This window comes from Gorilla gorilla, chromosome 11 (assembly GCF_029281585.2).
Source record: "Gorilla gorilla gorilla isolate KB3781 chromosome 11, NHGRI_mGorGor1-v2.1_pri, whole genome shotgun sequence".
Taxonomy (NCBI): domain Eukaryota; kingdom Metazoa; phylum Chordata; class Mammalia; order Primates; family Hominidae; genus Gorilla; species Gorilla gorilla.
In genome coordinates, this window is record NC_073235.2 from 39788855 (window position 1) to 39804353 (window position 15499).

At 36.3% G+C, this 15499-nt stretch overlaps 1 protein-coding gene across 1 annotated transcript in view; it reads left to right on the plus strand.

The window, feature by feature from the left end:
- The window catches only part of THSD7B (thrombospondin type 1 domain containing 7B), a 913367-nt gene that overhangs the window by 499731 nt on the left and 398137 nt on the right, over positions 1 to 15499 (plus strand). The window contains exons 11-12 of the mRNA XM_019021646.4: positions 10804 to 10933; positions 14204 to 14307. Of these exons, the coding sequence (XP_018877191.3) occupies positions 10804 to 10933; positions 14204 to 14307 (234 nt within the window). The remainder of the gene's footprint in view (positions 1 to 10803; positions 10934 to 14203; positions 14308 to 15499) is intronic.

Sequence of the window (15499 nt, forward strand, 5' to 3'; positions counted from 1 at the left end):
TTTGTATTCACAGAGTTATTTTCCTTTAGTCATGTTTTGCAACCACCTCCAAAACAAAAATTTTAATATGACAACTGATATTTAATGTCTGAGTAATTTCCCTCACCTTACATTTGGAAAACCAATGTTTCCATATAGACCCATCATGGAAAGGACATTGAGGAAAGTTTGTCAAAAAAAAAAAAAAAAAAGCCCAGGATTTTTGTGGTTGAGCCATAGTGAGTGATGGGCAGAACATGGCAAGCTCCCTAACAGCAAGTAGTCCAGTAATACACTTCACTGTCCTGTAAAAGCTGAGGATGCAAGGACCCAGCGGTGCTATCTGTGCCCTTTCTGAGTTGTGTCCTCACTCTGCTAGCTTCTCTCTCAAGCTATCAGCACAATGGTCGGCCTGAATAGCATTCTTAAGGACATAAAGCATTTATAGAGTAGGGCAACATGAATTGTTTTAAAGCAGTTTTCAGATATATAGTTCAATATTCATACCTAATAATGATGACAGCATCTTCAGCTTCAATTCCAGCAGTATTTTTTCAGCTTATATCTTAGATGACATTTGTGCCCCTCAAAACCTGTCTGTATCCCATGCAGAATGGTGTTTCAGTGTATTTCAGTCTTAATGCTGACGGAATGCAACACATTAGGGGACCTTGTTGTAGCAAGCAGCTATAGTCACTTCCTCTGCTAAAAGGAAAGGGGTCAGGATTTGGAGAAAAAAATAAATAAATAAATCCCTGTCATTTCATAACACATAACACATTGACAAGAAGAAAAGACAAGTGCAACTTATCATTATAGGTGTTGTTATTAACCTTCCTTGTTTATACTGCACAATTCCAATTATACCCATTATGATAGACTTAGCTAGAGGGCAGGTCGTATTTTTTAAATGGGTTGAGAGCAGTAATGGTTTAGCTAGTGTTCCTTTGTTTTCTATTGCTTGATTAAGCATGCCATGTGGTCTTTTTCCTGTTTTACTTATTGGATGCATAAGAAACTCTTCTTTAGTTGTGCTAAATCGGTGGTTCTCCTCCCTGGGGATTTTTTAAAAACATGCTAATACTTCAGCTCCACCCATCAGGGATTGTCCTTTAATTGGTTTGGGTTTCTGAGAAACTAGGAATTTGAGAAAGCATCCCTGAGATTCTGATATGCAGCTGGAATTAGACACAATGAGATCAGCTATGGATGACTTCAGTTGTGATATGTAGAGACTGAGGAAGGGCAGACTCAAAGTGGGTCACTATTTGATAAGATTAGCTCTCCCTAAATCGGAGATGTTTTAAGAACAGCAGTGGTTGGGGATAGAAAGCTGAGGATATTGGAAGGAGTCCCTGGAAATTTAGAACTATGGCCTGGGCTTCTGAGTGTGTTTGTGTCTACTACAGGAAGTTTGTATTTGCCTTGACTCTTATCCTGGGTAGTGTATGCAGATATAAACATGAATTGCTCTTTCTTAAGTCTATACAAAGGGCTTTCATATAAAAAATTTCAAGTTCACTATATATATTATATATATATATATATATATATATACACACATACACATATATATAGCATTTGAAAAAAACTTTAAATCCCACTTAATTAAGCATTCCTAACAGCTGTCCTGTGAATTGTCTCAGCAGTATTACCCACATAGGACAAGTAAGAAAATTGAAGTTCTGAAAGGTTAAGTGCCTTGCCCAAGGTCATATAGCAATTCAGTAATGAGATGGGATTAGAAATCAGAGCCCTGAAGGTCTTGTCTGTTGCCAGATCCATTGAATTTGGCTTCTGTTGCAAAATGAATGATGATTATAAAAATTTAAACTATAGAGTACATTTTTTCAGGCAGTATTTCAAAATGAAAGAAGTATATGGATATCCTGAAGCTTATTTTTAACATTCCTGGAAAGCAGAAAAGCTTTGCAATTTTGCCTAATTTCATTTGTATATAGATAGATAGAATCTTTAGCTCAGTGTTCATTTTGAAGTACTTCAAGGTTTAGCCTGGGAGAGAATTTTAGGGGAAGATGTTGCTGTTGATGTATCTGCTCTATATATGGAACACCAAGATGGATAGGAAGGAAGTATATAAAACCTTCCTACTCATAGTTCTACTAGGGCATTGCATTTTTTAAGCACTTAAGCCTCCATTTCTCCTTGAACAAAGAGAGAACATATTGGATTGATGGATTTGGATAATAAATACAAAGTTCATATTATCATTTCTGAACTCTTATAGAGATCTTTTACGTTATTATCCATCTGTCAAGTTTCACTTCTGCTGTACTGGGTAGATTTAATAATGCATGTATATACATTTCAGCATAACACCAACACCTAGGTGAGTTGCCTACATGTAGCAGGTACCTCACAAATATTTATTAATGATGACAACACTGTATGTGGTAAATGCTTCACTCTGATAACTCAGTCACAGATTTAAAGGTGAATAAACTTAGGCTGCCTAATATTGTACTGCCATCTTTGCTATCTGTAATATTGACTTAGAAACAGCCTTTTTTTTTTTCTTTTTTTGAGACAGAGTCTCGCTCTCTTGCCCAGGCTGGGGTGCAGTGGCGCAATTTCAGCTCACGGCAAGCTCTGCCTCCCAGGTTCATGCCATTCTTCTGCCTCAGCCTCCTGAGTAGCTGGGACTACAGGCACCTGCCACCATGCCTAATTTTTTGTATTTTTAGTAGAGGCGGGATTTCAATGTGTTAGCCGCGATGGTCTCGATCTCCTGACCTCGTGATCCGCCCACCTCAGCCTCCCTAAGTGCTGGAATTACAGGCGTGAGCCACCGCGCCCAGCCAGAAACAGCCTTCTTAATGACAATTTGGAACTTTTTCCAAGTCCAAGTTGTTTTCCCCTCATATTAATGCTCCTTTTTGAATAAATGCCAAGTCTCTTCAGTATTATGGCATCCATTTGTGATATTTCTGTTATAATAACACATATAGAGTAACTATGGTTATTTTGAGGTAAGCCCTATACTCTCTTTTCCCATTAATTTTTAATTCAATGTTTCACAAACAGGTTTGTTGAGGGACGCAAAACAGCCTTCTTTCTTTTAAAAAAATTTTTTAATTTTTTATTTATTATTATTATACTTTAAGTTTTAGGGTACATGTGCACAATGTGCAGGTTAGTTACATACGTATACATGTGCCATGCTGGTGCGCTGCACCCACTAACTCGTCATCTAGCATTAGGTATATCTCCCAATGCTAACCCTCCCCCCTCCCCCCACCCCACAACAGTCCCCAGAGTGTGATGTTCCCCTTCCTGTGTCCATGTGTTCTCATTGTTCAATTCCCACCTATGAGTGAGAATATGCAGTGTTTGGTTTTTTGTTCTTGCGATAGTTTACTGAGAATGATGATTTCCAATTTCATCCATGTCCCTATAAAGGACATGAACTCATCATTTTTTATGGCTGCATAGTATTCCATGGTGTATATGTGCCACAAGAAAAAGTGCTCACCATCACTCGCCATCAGAGAAATGCAAATCAAAACCACAATGAGATACCATCTCACACCAGTTAGAATGGCAATCATTAAAAAGTCAGGAAACAACAGGTGCTGGAGAGGATGTGGAGAAATAGGAACACTTTTACACTGTTGGTGGGACTGTAAACTAGTTCAACCATTGTGGAAGTCAGTGTGGCGATTCCTCAGGGATCTAGAACTAGAAATACCATTTGACCCAGCCATCCCATTACTGGGTATATACCCAAAGGCCTATAAATCATGCTGCTATAAAGACACATGCACACGTATGTTTATTGCGGCATTATTCACAATAGCAAAGACTTGGAACCAACCCAAAACAGCCTTCTTTGAATGTTTGAATGATGCAAGCAGAATTCTGTGCAAGAAATAAAAAGGTCCAGTGATCCTGTTGAGTAGATAATTTTAAGAATAGCAGTGCAGTCAGTCTACCTTTTCCACACATTTGAAATGCAATCCTGTGCTGGAATGAGAAATAAAATGTACATGTTTCTTATTATACATGCACATGGGGGTGATAGTCTTTGAATGATCATATGTTTCGTACAAACCAAGACATTTATGAGAGTGAATGGAGGAGTTATTATTATTTAAGCTAAGATAATAGGTATTGGCTAGAATTGCCCTGAGAAAACAGGATGTTTGACCATCCTATCCATTCCTCTTCAATAATATGAGAACATGGTTGTAGGTACTAACTGCCTTGCAATTGTAGTTTAATTTACCAGGAACATGGAATGGTTTTAAGCCATTCATTCTCTGCTCCTAGATGTACAAAACAGGAATGAGACTCAGCTCTGAATAGAAAGCTGGTTTGTCATTTTTCTCTTTTTCTAAATTACAGAAAATTTAACTATTGAAACTTTTCTTCTATTTTTTAAAATCTTTCTTTTCTTTCTTGAACTGACATGCTAGAGAAAATTCCTTGCATGTGGCAATGTGTTCATGCTTTACATGCAGTATCTCATGTAATCCTCCTAGCAGTTATAAGAACTAGAAACTTTTAGTTGGCCTGTTTTACAACTTAGGAAGTTGAAGCTTAGCAAGGTCAAACAAATAACCTAAAGTCTAACAGGTGTTAGGGTTGCAACTCAACCCTAGGAAGTATTTAATGTGTGACTATTAATGTGATATTAATCTTAAAAAGCATTGGTGTCATCCTTTCGCTTCAATCTTTGTGAGAGAGGAATCACCAGGATGGGTTCAGTTTTGTTTTTGAGTGGTGAATTGTATATATAAGTGAAGAGGAGGAAAGAGAACTTCAGGGTGAGAACCAGGAGTTAAAAGGTGGTAAGCCTGGAACAATACTGGGGCTGTGAAGCATAATAGACCACTGATGTTTAATGGGTAATAGGAATGTTTGAGAAACAAGGGAAACCCCTAAAGGTTAATTTTTAAAATCTGTTAGAATTCTGCAGGTTGCTGCTGGAATAACTGCCATGCATTGCTGGTACATAACTATCCTGCATCTGCTCTGCACCTATGCTTGCCTCTAGCAGTGCCCCCAATTTCCTGGCCACACGTTCATCTCCAACCCTGCCTGTCCTATCAGCCAGTGCCTATGTTCACTCCTGTTCTACCACCCATTTGCTGTCCCCCTACTCTTGCATTTTAAATTAGTTGCAAACTTAGTAAGTCAGTTCTTTATTGTAGCTCATTAATCGAATAACTCTGACATCAGGGCTCAGCATTCATGACACTAATTCAGTGTGATGTTCCCCAGCTTACCTACCTGCAAATCACCCAAAGGGTCTCTTTACATACTCATTTCTTCTCTCTTTGCTATCATCTTTCTGGAAAAGACTAGTGTAGACCTTCACAAAGAATCTATAAACATCTCTCAATGTTTGTAGCCCATTCATGTGCTTTCTATGGTAAATATGTTTCTTAATCTTTAAGTCACCATCTTCTCTAAATGTTATTTCTTTTGACTATAATTTAAAACAAGTTTAATTATACCTGATGACTTAGTGATGATAAAATATGCATAAATCAAAACTGAATTTAAACTAGTTATTTATTAGTCATAATCATGCTTGAGCAATTGTTCATGTTGGCAAACAGGCACTTTAATTTATTGTTATTCTTCTTTATAGGCCTAATGAGGTTGGAAACATCACTCACAAAAGCTTACAAATATGGCACTTTTTTACCACTGAAATGTGTAAGCGAGTGCTATTGAAAAATTGCTTAGAAGGGAAGAAGTATTTCTTTAAAATAACAGAAGGACAGTGATGTGGACTACCTCCCCCCCAAATCCCCCACCCCCGAATGCTCCCCTCTTTCCCTTCATCATACTATAAAGTCTCTTTTAATGGAAATATCATGGGCCTAAATGTCTGCCTAGTACAGTTTTAACTCTATCTAGGTGATTTTTGGGAAATTATTTACCTCTTCCACTCCCCATTTTCTTATCTGTAAAATGGGAATAATAATACGAATCTGATAAGAAGTTATAATAATAAAATAAGGTAGCATATGCATACGCAAAATGCCCAGGCATGGATCTGACATAGATTAAGATGGTAATTCCTAGAAACATTTAATATGTTTTACACACATAGGTGATCTAAATGTAGTCCAGTGGCAAAGCCACTATCCTCCCCTCTCTATAGCTACTTCCCAAAATCACTTTTTCTTGAGTATTCAGTGGAAAAGGAGGTGTTGTTTGACATGACTTTCTGAGAGCTACTACTTGGCCTTTGCCCATCTTCTCTTACCTGGCTTCAAACCATGATATTGGGGGCTGCCTCAGACTCTACTTCTTTTGTTGCTGGTTACCTTTTGGATTTCTGGAATTATTATTCTCCCTTGACACAACCCTCATGCTGGGTTCAAAATGAGGTGAAATTTTTACAGGAAAGGGGTATGGATCCAGAACCTAAGAGAGGATTCTTTATTTTATTTTATTTTTTTATATACTTTAAGTTCTAGGGTACATGTGCACAACATGCAGGTTTGTTACGTAAGTATACATGTGCCGTGTTGGTTTGCTGCACCCATCAACTGATAATTTACATTAGGTATATCTCCTAATGCTAGCCCTCCCCCAGGCCCCCACCCCCCAACAGGCCCCAGTGTGTGATGTTCCCCGCCCTATGTCCAAGTATTCTCATTGTTCAATTCCCACCTATGAGTGAGAACATGCGGTGTTTGGTTTTCTGTCCTTGTGATAGTTTGCCGAGAATGATGGTTTCCAGCTTAATCCATGTTATTATTTCCTCATGTTGTTATTTCTTGATGATATACTCAACAAGGTGGGGATTATTCACGTCTCCCTTTTTAGACCATGTAGGGTAGCTTCATGACATTGCCATGCCATCTGTAAACTGTCATGGAGCTGGTGGTAGTATAGCAGTGAGGATGACCAGAGGTCACTCTTGTGGCCATCTTGGTTTTGGTGGGATTTAGCTGGCTTCTTTACTGCAACCCATTTTATCAGCAAGGTCTTTATGACCTGTATCTTATGCTGACCTCCTATCTCAGCCTGTGACTTAGAATGCCTTAACCATCTGGGAATGCAGCCCAGTAGGTCTCAGCCTTATTTTACCCAGCCCCTATTCAAGATGCAGTTGCTCTGGTTCAAACGCCTCTAACAAAATAAGAAAATCATTGACTGCTCTATCTCAAGTGTACACTGCCTGCCCTTGAGTTTCCCACAACACCACTTAAGTCTGTTGTGTGCAAAGGATTCTGCTATAGGTTTGGCCATAATTTGAGGCATTTACATCATAAGGACAGGAAAATTCTTTAAAATTGAATGCTAAATATGTCCATTGCAAAGTTCAAGGAAATATACATGCACACACATACACACACAAACACACGCAGAGAGAGAGACTCTTAACAGATAGTTCACACATCTCTGGCATTGTTTCCCTAGCTTAAGATCCTCCCTTAACTCTCTCTCTTCAAAGACATATACATTTTTCTTCATTTATGCAGTGTGGATCAGTTTCTCCTCTGGAAAATCTTACTTTGATACTAAATGTTGATTTTCACTAGAGGATCCATCCTTTTGAAACTCCATCTGAATATCTGTAGGGCATGAAAATCAATGCAACTATTTTTCTCAAACTTTAGATTATTTTACCTGCAGTCACACCATAAAGGCAGACTACGTCTGTATGCGAGTGTGTACCGTATGTGTATGGTGTGTGCATGTGTGTGCATGTGCGTGTTCAGTGTAAAAGGGAGACGTACTGATCCATGCTGTATATGTAGTCTCCCTTAGGGATTCTCCCTCCCTCCTTCACTGAGGTGAAGGCATCCCTTTCATTTTTTTCTATTGTTTTCAATCTTTATTTACAGACTCCTAAGGTAATATTTGGACAAAACACACATACACACAAACCCACACTCAAGAAAACATTCTGAGGCTAAATAGTACAGTATAGGCTAAACAGAGATAATACAGTATAATTGACATTAATTGGGAGTAGGGGAAGAGACTTTTTCCTAAAGGCATAATTATTTACAAAATATTCTTCCCACCCAAATAAAGATAGCTTTTTGTATTATTATGATGCAGAGCTATCTTGGTAACCCTCTTTTTCTTTTTAAGCATCTATTTCTAAACTCCTCACAGAACCTTAACTACATTTAAAAAGGGGCCAATTACAGCGTTTACTCTTTCAAATAGCAACATGTCTCCTTTGACTTTATTGGCATGTTCTGCCAGGAAAGAGGTAGCCCACTCAAATGGGGCAACTGAGGAAGATTTAATGAAGGGACTATTTACAAAGGATGAGAAGTGTTAGGGTAGACTAACAGGGTATGATGCTTTAGGACCTGGGCTAGTGAAAGTTAGAAGCCATAAAGTTGATGGAGGGAGAAACATTTAGTGGAATGAAAGAAAAGTATTTAATAGCTATAGGCAAATGCCGCTCCATAGGAACTGTGGCTTTTGTTAGAGATAGGGAGACAATGTGAGGCAATACAGAGGATGGAATCTGGTGGAATAAATACCTTGATGTCTCTATCCCTCCTCTTGCCCTTTTTTTCTTTTCTTTTGTGTGTCCCATTCCCCCATTCGCAAAGCCCAAACAGAAGCCAATAAGCCGGGGGGCTACCAATGCAGCCCATCTCTGGGTATAAAGCAGGTTGAAGAACAAAGAGGGAATCTAGGGGGAACAGATGGAAAAGATCCTATACATCTCCTTAACTTCCAGTTCAAGGTCATAAGATGTGCAAAGGTGTTGGTCTCTCCTCCTTCTGAGGATCTCATTCAAAATGATAGGAAAGGAATTTTAAAAGCCCTAATTCCTTCTCAGAAACAAAAGGAGAGGGCCATTAGTGGAGGACATTAGTGGATGACAGAACATTAATGGGTAATGACAGAACGTTAATGGGTAAGACCAAAAAGTAGAGAAATTGATGACATGACATTGGGAGCCATGACCTAATGTAGCAGGAAGGTGGGTGGTGGCAAGGAGAAAGCTCCTCTACCCAAGAGGGCTCCACAGAGCCTTGGTGACTGGTCTGATGGAGGACAGGAGTGAGGGGTAGGGCTTAAAAAAATATGGGTTATTAAGTAACCAGTAGAGGCATAAAAAACATCATTATAAAAGATTGAAAGATGGTACAAAGTAAATTGTCAATTACTGCAGAAAGTCAATAGGTAATGTCTGAAGTTCATAAATCAAGAAGTAATGACATAAGCATAGTATTTATAGATTTGGAGGTAACCATAGAAAAATTAAATACAGAAGCAGTTGAAAGTGTTCCCTCTGAAAAGTAAGACAGAGAGTAAGGAAGCTTTCATAGTGGCTGAGTTGCTTCTCACTGTGGGTCTTCTAGTATTAATGATTTTTTTTAAATGCATATATAATTTTAATAAATTCTTATTTCATTGTGCTGGCTTTCTATAAGTAAACTTCTTGATATGGGTAGGTCTATTATTTGTACCAAACCTACCAATTTATTCCATCTTCTCCTACACTGTCTTTTCTCTCCATTCTTTATAACCCTCACTGTGCTCCTCCCTCTCTCCCACCTTTCCCATGTGCTCACACCCAGAGCCATACTCACATACCTTCCTTCTGAGTGTAGTTAGTTACTTGTCTGTCTTTGTAAATAAATGCCTTGCACTCTTACATCTCAGTGCCTTTCTTCAAAGTGTTTCCTTGGCCTGAAATGGCTTCATTCATATATATATATATATTCATATATATATATAATATATATAATAAAATATTATCTATTATATATATTCATATATATAATATATATAATAAAATATCTATTATATATATTATATATATATGATTCATTCATATATATATGATTTTTTTTCTATTTAGCTATCAAGGCCCTCAAAGCAGACAAAAATCTGTCTCCTTCATGATCCCTCTTTGGTTGCCACAGTCAAAAATGATTTCTGTTTCTTCTATACCCACCTAGCACCGTGTCACTCTCTGACACTGCTCACACTGCAGTGTCTTCTAACTAGTCGTATATATGTCTGCCCCTTTTCTTCTTGCTTAATTATAAGTTCTGTAGGTCAGAGATTTGTGTGTGCATTTACAGTGCAAATAGTCTATCTTCCACGTAGTAATTGAAGTAGTTGCTAAGCACTTTAACGATAATTGATTTTCGTTGTTGATGTTGATTCAGAAGGCATCTAAAGATTGTGAAATGAGTGCCTCAACACATTAAAGTGAACATCAGCTGTTTTTTAATTGATGTTCCTATTAATACTTCTATTTCTCAGCAAAACCCTGAACTAAACAATATTTTATTCTTTCCCAATTTTAGTGCCTCTTTCCTAAATTCCAATTATATATATATGGTTATAAGGTTATGAGGTTTTGAGGAATAAGAAATCTAATAAACTAATATCCATAAATGAATAGGTGACTAATATATTAATTATTATAGGTGTATTTTGTTTGCATTATAAAAAATAGCCTGGATGGAGAAATCCCTTACTCAAGGGACTGAGTTGCTAATAATAAAACACCAGAGATTTCAGCTGTTGTTTGGAGATCAAAGAAGGTTTCTGGGGCCCCTCTGATCATGCCATAAAACTTTTATGCCATTGGTAAGGTAGATTCTAATTAAACATATTAAGACAGTGGGAAATAATTATATTTGAAATCACCATTATTAAGTATTGTGTGTTTATTTCATAAAAGTAAGATGGAGTGTTAACTCCTGGTCTTTGCTTGTGATTTTCATTCCCAGGTTGACTTTCCACATGTGCTTACTTTATCTCTCTCTCTTTTTTTTTAATTGCTACCTGGATTTTGATCTGCATCAACATAAAAGGGCACTATATAATTTTCTTTTTCCTTTACTTCAGGAAATGCCACAGTAAAACAGTCTCGATACAGAATCATCATCCAAGAAGCAGCCAATGGAGGCCAGGAATGCCCAGATACCTTATATGAGGAGAGAGAGTGTGAAGATGTTTCCTTGTGTCCTGTATATCGGTAAGTAGTTACCTTTTAAAATTATCGTTAGACCTACTATAAATTATAACCTATTTTCTTTCACATAATATATGGTCGTTTGGTGAAAAATAAGTAAGAGGGGATCTGACATTTACATATCTTCAAATACTTTAATATTCTTACCCTCTTATCTGGAACATATTTGGGAGGAGTAGAGATATGAAAGTCTAATTAACAGGGGGAAAAGGAAGCATGTTTGACTGTAAGTGAGCTGCTTGACTTATGCCACCATGGCAGTCCATTTTCAGGATCATGTTCGAAAGAGATTCAGGATGAGATTTTTACAGTTGTTATCTGGGGGCTGGGAGAAGAAATACACACCACACGCACACACACAGGAGAAGGAATACACACACACACACACACACACACACACACACACACACACACACAGGTGGTAACTTACCTTCATTCTATTGTTCTCATCCTAACATCTTTAATCAAGAATTAAGAACAAATTTGTACTCCCTTGTTTACTTTAATTAAAAATTTTTTGGTTCTCAATTTTTGTGATACACAATTTCAGAAACCATCCAATTAGAAAAAAACGTTTAACTTAGGGATAAAATTTTTTATTACAAAAAGAAAATGAATAACTTTTAAACTATGTATGTTCCCTGTATATTCCCTCTTGGCAAATTGGTGATTACTATTTAAAAAATAATAATAGGTTTCTTTGCTTACTCACAAACTTCCCCCCTTTTAACACCTGACAGTTTTAAATCTGATTGAAATGCTACTTTAAGGTGTATTTGGATTAAATTCAATCTCTATGGGGTTTTACTGATTTGTGAAAATAATCCATGGTCTTAAAAATAATATAGGTTTTATCAGCATGCTTATAAATGCCTTTAGCAAAAATGTCCCGTGTTTCTGCTAATTATTTGAGAAACTAAACCTAAAGCTGTGAAATTCAAGGGCTAATTTATTTGGGAAAATACAAGTCATTTCCTTTTTTAAAAGAAGAAAGATATCATTGAAGAAGGTCTAAATTACTGTTGATTTTATCATCCTTTACTTTCATTGTTTTTATCTGATGACCAATTTGGGGAGGATGTAAATAAACACTGGGAACATGCCCAGACTACCAATTTTTTCTCATTAACCACAGGGCCATTGTGGAAACACTGTCAATATTCATCCTTTTGTACAATGTCTAAATATTGAAACTTCTAAGCCCAGCAAAACAGCTCTCAAGGAAAATATCCAAATGAAAAAAATTAGCCAAATCAAATATTATTAGACATTTTTATGAACCCAGGGTTGCTATAATCAGATAAAATCAAAAAACTATTAGTGGGATCTTCCATTTCTTTGTCCACTCATTTTACTCTCCTATTGCACTTCAATTTAGCTACTTGTGTTTGAGCTAGTTTCTATCAATGACCTCCTGCCACGTTCCCCAAAAATCAGTTCTACTGTGTATGAATTGGATCATTGTGCCATTTTTCCTGATGCATAGTTCAAAATGTATCCAAGTTATCAGCATGAATCTCTGCTCCTTAGTGAAACATCCTTGAATTTTGAGCAATATAGTTCCAATTTAGATTTTGCTTTCCGCTTTATTGGTATGTTAGGGAGGAAGTTGTCTTAGGAAGCGAGTTAACGTAGGATTTTATCATTATCTTCTGATTCTTCTTTCTGACTCCATTAGGGTGATATATTCACATGTTTACCAAATTAAAGCAGCATCAAAATGCCTATTTAATTTGTCAAGTAAATTTGAACTTCTCTCAACACATTAAGTAGATAAGACAGCATGGGCGCCTTTATCCCTATGTAGAATTGGCAATAAGATGTTGACAAGAGGCTGTGGCTGAGCATCAGAGACAGGACTGGAAACTGGCCTGTCCTGACTTATGCAGCCTGGGACAAATCTTAACTTCTCTGAGCCTGGTTTTTGAAAGTTTAATAAAGGAATTCCAAAAATTTCTTTCCTCCATTTCAGTCTATTCACCAAGGTAAAGGAGATTGAACTCCTTGGTCTCATTTTGGTCAAGAAAGTCTATGTAAACTCAATTTAAGGAAATTGAGTGAATCAATGACATTTTAGTTCAAAAGTTGGACTAAAATCCCTTACCTTTTGGCTTCTGTATCTTGGAATCATGCGGAATGTATATCTATGCATGTATAAAGTAAATTTATAACAATCTAAAATTAATAGATGATTTCTTTAAATGTAACAGGTTTCCTGTTTAGCTGTTTCCTGATTTTTTTCCCCAACTCTTCAGCTATTCCCATTATGAAGGCCACTTGAATAAAGTCAATGATGTTTTGCTTCATGTTTCTCACTGCTTTTTTGAAGTAGTTATCAGAGGTACTGGCTCATATGAAAAGGGTTAAAATGTACTAAGTGAAAGAGCAGAATCTGTAGTTATACTTAGGGTTTGGGTTTTCTGGAATATTCTGAAGAGACAGATTTAAGGACACAAGTCATCGTCTGCCCTGTGAGTCATAAAAATAGAGTTTTGTTGACCTGAGAAAGAAAAGCCAGTAGAAGGTGAAAAGATTTCCTTCAAGACTGTATCCTCTGAGGACTAGAAATCATGGTATTTTATCAACAGCAGGTCCATTCCTCTTTCCTAAGATTAACTATCAGATAAGATAGTTCCATGGTGCCCGTTCTTTTACTCTATAACCTATTGAGATGTTTGATTTACTTCAAAAGTCCTTGGAAACACCTTATAAAAATTTGAAGCAGAGGATTAAGTGTGAAGGTTTGTACCTCAAGCTTCTAAAAATTTTGAAGCAGAAGATTAATGTGAAGTTTGTACCTCAAGCTTACAGATGTTCAAACCTTTATTCTCTAATGCACCAGTGGGACACAGGGATTTTCTCTCTCTTGTTTTCTTTTATTGTTTTTTTTTTTTTTGGAAACAATTTTAAGTGCATAAAGAACTAAAGAACTAGACCCTCCAGACTGATCAGTGCCTCTAATGTTTATTATTGCCACTTTTCTATATTAACCAAAGTTTATGTGTAAAATATCCAAATTCAGTTTTTTTCTCATTAGCCACAGGGCCAATTCAACAACACTGAATTACTGCCTAAATCATGAATCTGGGGTAGAGTGGACTATTGTCATTCTAGTGCTTGCCAAGGCTTGGTTTTATGATTTCACATTGATTTCACATCCATTTTTATTGAATTACTGTCTTTACGTTTTTTTAAACTTCAAACATATATAAGTATTTCTTCTTCATGTTGATCACAGTAAAGTTTCTAGTCCATCGTTTTTGGTAATCACAGGTGGAAGCCACAGAAATGGAGCCCTTGCATCTTAGTGCCAGAGTCTGTCTGGCAGGGAATAACGGGCAGCAGTGAAGCCTGTGGAAAGGGGTTACAAACAAGAGGTATGATGATTTTTACATAGTTTTTTTTTATTAATATGTAAGTTAACATTATGTAACTCATATGTGTTGCTTACTTTCATATTTGAATGAATTGTGATATTATTGGCTTGAATTATTCATATTTATTGATGTTAAATATAAAAAGGATTTGGCATAGTTAGCAGTTTATATTAGATTATCTTTAACTATAACCAGTTAGTGTACCTAAGGACTAAAGCCATATAAGCAAATATCTCTTCTTGGTCATAGTATAGCCCAATGCTCATGTTCCAAATGCATGTTAGATATTACCTAATATCTGTGAATGAAGATTTTGTCAAGATGAGATTCAACTTTCTGTATACCTTAGATTTTTTGGTACTAATTAAATATTTGTTGATGAATGAAAGAATAACTGAATGAATTGACTAATCTTAATGATCATAGGATATGTCTTAAATATAATTGTCACATACATACTCATCATATATCTTACATGTCAAATGCATAAAAAGGAAGTATTAAAATTTCTGGAAGACATATGAATAAGCTTCTGGACCTGAGTAGAACTGCTTTTTATCATCAATGTCTAGAAGGTGTGGGAAATCTCTGAAAAGTACTCAGAGAATCATCAGACTGCTCATTTTTCTATTTCATTCATAATCCAGGTGCCAGTTGTAGGAAGCTTCATATGAAGTGCATTATTCTCAAAACCTGACCACTTTCTCACTAAAGGGATATATGTGGCAAAATTAGACCTTGTGGAATCAATTAAATTATACTGGTTTCATAATTAATGTTCTTTTAGAAGGCATATTTAGAATTAAGTTTCTCTTTTTGTTACATAGGTCATACTTTGGAAATAATATCCCTGTCAAAAAATTTACAGATGAAATTTTATTGGTCAGGTGGTTTGATTTAAGATTGCTATGGGGATCTACAGTGGCTTTGTGTAAATTATAAGAATGAACCACTTTCTTAAGACATTTTACTTTTATATATCACTAAATTATTGTAATAATATATTGTCATTTTAATATTTTTGCCTACTTTCTGCTGAAAAATTGTTACAGAATATCCAAATCACCAATATCTACTCCATGAATGGAGCCCTGTTAAAAAATGCCAACTTTATGTAGTGTACAGTTTAAGTAGGACCTTGAATTTGTTACTGTATGATATTACAATACTAAACAAAACCATTTAGTAAATT